The 6000-nt window shown below is 42.7% G+C and overlaps 1 protein-coding gene across 1 annotated transcript in view; it reads left to right on the plus strand.

Moving 5' to 3' along the window:
• Positions 1-6000, plus strand: part of LOC106588960 (gamma-aminobutyric acid type B receptor subunit 2) — a 471406-nt gene that overhangs the window by 268260 nt on the left and 197146 nt on the right. The window contains exon 3 of the mRNA XM_014178545.3: positions 1199-1369. Coding sequence (XP_014034020.3) covers positions 1199-1369 — 171 coding nt within the window. The remainder of the gene's footprint in view (positions 1-1198; positions 1370-6000) is intronic.

Genomic DNA, 6000 nt, shown 5'->3' on the forward strand with positions numbered 1-6000 from the left:
TCCAAATGACTATTGAGTCCGAGTCTCTATCTCTCTATCTCTCTCTTTCTCACCTTATCTTTTGCTGTCTCTGTCTTTGTCCTCTATCTCTCTATCTCTCTCTTTCTCACGTTATCGCTCGCTCTCTCTGTCTTTGTCCTCTCTCTCTCTCTCTCTCTCTCTCTCCCTCTCTCTCTCTCTCTCTCTCACCCTCTCTCTCTCTCTCTCACCCTCTCTCTCTGTCTCACCAGAGGACCTATCACATCCACAGTAGTGTATGAATAGACACTGTAGGAGATACTGTTAGCCCACTGTTGGTCAAAAGGAAAACACATTGAAATGTGTGAAAATGTTGGACATTCTATAGCAGTAAATGTCTGCGTGTTCACCCAAGGTGTTCAGAGCTAATGTATGTGCTTCGTAGTTGCTACCAAAAAAAAATGCAGTCCTTACTGTTTCAAATCTTGAAAGCAGTAATGTCTTTTTTTGGACCCTGAATTGATTTAAACCTGTTTATGGTGTAATTTTTCATGTTTGAGGTTCAGCACATTTTTATCAAATTTTCTAGGAAAATAAAATGAGTGAAAGCAGAACCAATTAGAATCCAAGGAACGCTTTTAACTTGACCTCAGAGTGAATACACACGTATCTCATGAATACACACGCATGCACATGTATTTGCGTACACACACGTGCGCACACATACACACAGTCAGTTAAGGTCATCCATCCCAGCTTTCACTCCCACCAAACTTTTACAGCTCCTGTTATTATGGGCACTCTGAAGCTGTGACCTTCCCTGACGTTTCCACAGACCTATCAGACTGTTGATTTACTCACACCTACAGACTGGACTGACTCTCAGGGTCCGTGCGTGCGTGTCCCGCGCGTGTGTATGTGTGTCCGCCGTGTGTGTGTGTGTGTGTGCGTGTGCTGCGTGTGTGTGTGTGTGTGTGTGTGTGTGGTGTGTGTGTGTGTGTGTGTGTGTGTGTGTGTGTGTGTGTGTGTGTGTGTGTGTGTGTGTGTGTGTGTGACTGACACACTCAGACTGCTCTAGCTGTCATGGCTTAATCCCTCAGATGGCCATCGAAGGCCTCAGTCTAAAGCTTCAGATCTCCAGGCTTGAACTCCTATTAGCAGAACACCAGGATCAGTTAGAATTCAGCCAACGTTTATTGGTCAGATATTTAACATTCTATGTCTGTCCTTTTCTTTCCAGCTCTCCTTTGCGGCAACAACTCCTGTTCTGGCCGACAAGAAGAAGTACCCCAACTTTTTTCGGACGGTTCCGTCGGACAACGCGGTGAACCCAGCAGTGGTCAAGTTCCTCAACCTCTACAACTGGAGCCGCGTGGGGACCCTCACACAGGACGTTCAGAGGTTCTCCGAGGTGAGGGAGGATATTAGGATTTTATTGGAAATTATATGATATATCATGGAGATATCGTGATATTATGACATATCTTGGAAATATCGTGATATTATGATATATCGTGGAGTTATCGTGATATTATGATGTATCGTGGACAGACCTAGGGGGGTTTTCTGTGTATTTGAGTATTTTCAAATACACAGCCCAAAACAAGTACTTTTATTTTAGTATTGGATTGGTTATTTGTAAAAACCAAATAGTCAACCAAATTATATTTGAAAGTATTTTCAAAAATGTATTTCAAATACTATTTTCAAATGTATTTGATTAAGTGTATTTCCAGATACATTCCAACATTCAACTACTTGTTTTTTCAAATAAAGGTTATCTGAATACTTTTTTGAAATGTATTGAAAAGTAATTTAAATACCTGAAAGAGTATTTAATCCCAGGTCTGATCGTGGAGATATCGTTATATTCTGATATATTGTGGAGATATTGCAATGTAATGCTATATTTTGATATTATAAGATATATTGTGGAAAAGGTAGGATTGTGATGATAGTGGTTACTTCTAATCCAATTTGAACATGCACACAGAGAGTAACTTCTGTTTTATGACTTACTGAGGATATTACTGTTTATATATTCCCTGTAATGTTAGTACACAGCTGGTGCATCCTTTTAAGTCCTTCTAAAAATACATTACATTTTTGAAAGTGGCGTTTTAACATCATCTCTCAACACAAATGACTTCCTTTCCCAGTTTGTGGTAAAGTCCTTCTGGGAAACATGAGTTACATTATCTGACTCACCATGCATGGTCACTGTATGCCGGCTTCAGGCACCCACACCCATTACACAGAACTGGTACACACATCAATACCCTTTACACAGAACTGGTACACACATCAATACCCATTACACAGAACTGGTACACACATCAATACCCATTACACAGAACTGGTACACACATCAATACCCTTTACACAGAACTGGTACACACATCAATACCCATTACACAGAACTGGTACACACATCAATACCCATTACACAGAACTGGTACACACACCAATTTTTTTTTTATTATTCTTTTTTATTTCACCTTTATTTAACCAGGTAGGCTAGTTGAGAACAAGTTCTCATTTGCAACTGTGACCTGGCCAAGATAAAGCAAAGCAGTTCAACACAAACGATAACACAGAGCTACACATGGAATAAACAAAACATACAGTCAATAATACAGTAGAAAAAATAAAACAAAAGTCTATATACGGTGAGTGCAAATGAGGTAAGATAAGGGAGTTAAGGCAATAAATAGGCCATGATAGTGAAGTAATTACAATATAGCAATTAAACACTGGAATGGTAGATGTGCAGAAGATGTGCAAGTAGAGATACTGGGGTGCAAAGGAGCAAGATAAATAAATAAATACAGTATGGGGATGAGGTAGTTGGATGGGCTGTTTACAGATGGGCTATGTACAGGTGAAGTGATCTGATCAATACCCATTACACAGAACTGGTACACACATCAATACCCATCCCACAGAACTGCTGTGAAAGTGCATTGAGGAAGTGTTGTCTCCAGGGCAATGTTGAGGCATGTATGGTGGTTAGGGTTAGCTAACATAGTGGTTTGGATGCACTGTTTCTGTGGTCTACTGACGTTTCTCTATGGATGAGTGTGGTTGAGGACTAGTAGGGTTTCACTACTACTGAATAAATGTATGTAATTCCACACCAGCTTCATTTCCTACGGAGCTGGGGTATTTCATATAGTCTATTCACCGAAACAAAAACCATTGGGCTTCTTTCCCCGACTTGTCATACCTCTAGATAGGAATTAAACGTGTGTGAAAACAGCACATCACCATAACAGCAACAACACCCAAGCGTGCCACAATACCCTGTTTGTGTATCATAGTGGTATCTGGAGATATCAAAGTGTGCATTTGAAAATCTATCACTTGTGACTGGAGAGCGTGGCGTTGTCTGGCGTTGTCAGGCTAGTTGAAAACAATCTGGTGCTGAGGGATAAGAAGACACGCTGTAAATCTGTGGAAGAGTAAAATCCCTTTATCTGCCACCTCCTGATGCTGCCGTTGGGCTTAGAACAGGGAGAAAGATGGAAAAGCGTCCTGATTCAATCAACCTCCGATACCATTTGTCCTTAATCCTGATTTACAAATATATGCAAGAATGGAAACGCCATTTTCTCCTATTTCTTCCTTTCTCTACTCAGATTGCTACGTTGGATCTAACAGTGGCCACATTTAGATAAATTATAAATGGATTTAGGATGGATTGAAGTAAATACATTTTACCATAAAATAGAAAAATAAATGAATTTGTTCTGCGTTTGATTGTGTTTAAATGGTCCAATTGTTCCGACAAACCCGTGCATAAGATTCTCTGATAATTGACGGCTGTATTTCATAGCTTTATCCAATTGTAATTTCATATATTTTCCAGTTTTCTATGCTGAACTACTATCCAACCCATTTTCAGGAACTGACAGTACTGTAGGCCTGTTTTTTCAGTAAATCAATAAATCTATACAACGTCTATCTGACAAATGATGTGAGGATTTCATGGTTTTAGATTTAGCTTCCCAGGATTTCTCCCCGTCTGTCCTGTCCCCACTGTTGCTATCTGACACCTTTCAGGAACCTACCAGGTTTTTCCCTTGTACTGTCTACCAATACATGGATTAAGGTCTGTTTTGAATCACACTCCACCAGATTAAGCCTCAATCACCTTTTTTCTGTTAGAGATTAGATGACAAGAGATGTCAATGTCCCTGCTCTTTGGGCAGTGGAGTGTGTGTGTGTGTGTGTGTGTGTGTGTGTGTGTGTGTGTGTGTGGTGTGTGTGTGTGGTGTGTGTGTGTGTGTGTGTGTGTGTGTGTGTGTGTGTGTGTGTGTGTGTGTGTGTGTGTGTGATCACCTCAACCACCTCAACCTCTCTGCGTTCTCTACCATCGTAGAACCTAAGGTGACGTCCTATTGCTCTGCCAGGTCAGTATGATGTGATCCTTGACCACTAAGGACCCCACAGAGCCAGGCCTCCAGTATATGGTGAAGTTGCCCTTAAATGCTGATCATTTCCTCCACTAATGATTAAGTGGCCCCTGATCTGTACCTAGGGGCAACTCCTCTCCTCCCCTTCCCTTCCCTTCCCCTTTTCTCCACCCCTCCCCTCTCCTCCCCTTCTCTCCTCCCCTTCTCTCCTCCCCTTCCCTTCCCTTCCCTTCCCTTCCCTTCCCTTCCCTCCCCCCCCCCCTCCCCTCTCCTCCCCTGCTCAACTCTCCTCCCCTCCCCTTCACTCCTCTCTTCTCCCCCCTCGTCTCCTCCCCTTGTCTCCTCCTCTCCCCTTCTCTTTTCTCCTCCCCTCCTCTCCTCCACTCCCCTTTTCTCCACCCCTCCCCTCTCCTTCTCTCCTCCCCTTCTCTCCTCCCCTTCCCCCCCCCCTCCCCTCCCCCCCTCCCCTCCCCTCTCCTCCCCTCCCCTTCTCTCCTTGCCTCTCCTCCCCATCTCATGGCAACATGAAACACTTCCAAGAATTAACACATTATTAAATGTGTTACCTTTTTTAAGACTTTTTTAATTAAGACGCATTATTAAATGTGTTACCTTTTTTAAGACTCCTAGTCATTTTGAAAGTCATTTTCTAAATCTCAGTGATTTTCTAAGATTTCTTATTAAGGTAATGACATTGTAAGTTTAAAATGTGATAATTCGTTGGTTCTTGGAAGTGTTCATGTTGCCATAGAGATTCATGTAGTTTTGTGTTATGGCTATTTATTATAATGCTGTAATGTCCATTTGGGATCTAGACCAGTAAGCCACTTAATCATTTGTCATCTGCAGCAATGTCAGAACGCAAAGCCAGGCAGCTCAAACTTCTGCCCTGTTTTAGTTAGCATGAGAGTATGACTGGCGTCAGAGGCTAAACCAGGGGATTTACCAAGGAAAATACCGCAGTGGCTGGCAAACGGACACACAGACACCTACTGTAGACACACAGACACCTACTGTAGACACACAGACACACAGACACCTACTGTAGACACACAGACACCTACTGTAGACACACAGACACACAGACACCTACTGTAGACACACAGACACACAGACACCTACTGTAGACACACAGACACCTACTGTAGACACAGACACCTACTGTAGACACAGACACCTACTGTAGACACACAGACACCTACTGTAGACACACAGACACCTACTGTAGACACAGACACCTACTGTAGACACAGACACCTACTGTAGACACACAGACACCTACTGTAGACACAGACACACAGACACCTACTGTAGACACAGACACACAGACACCTACTGTAGACACACAGACACCTACTGTAGACACAGACACCTACTGTAGACACACAGACACCTACTGTAGACACACAGACACCTACTGTAGACACACAGACACCTACTGTAGACACAGACACACAGACACCTACTGTAGACACACAGACACCTACTGTAGACACACAGACACACAGACACCTACTGTAGAACACACAGACACCTACTGTAGACACACAGACACCTACTGTAGACACAGACACACAGACACCTACTGTAGACACACAGACACCTACTGTAGACACAGACACACAGA

This window comes from Salmo salar, chromosome 27, assembly GCF_965601325.2.
Source record: "Salmo salar chromosome 27, fSalSal1, whole genome shotgun sequence".
Lineage (NCBI taxonomy): Eukaryota > Metazoa > Chordata > Actinopteri > Salmoniformes > Salmonidae > Salmo > Salmo salar.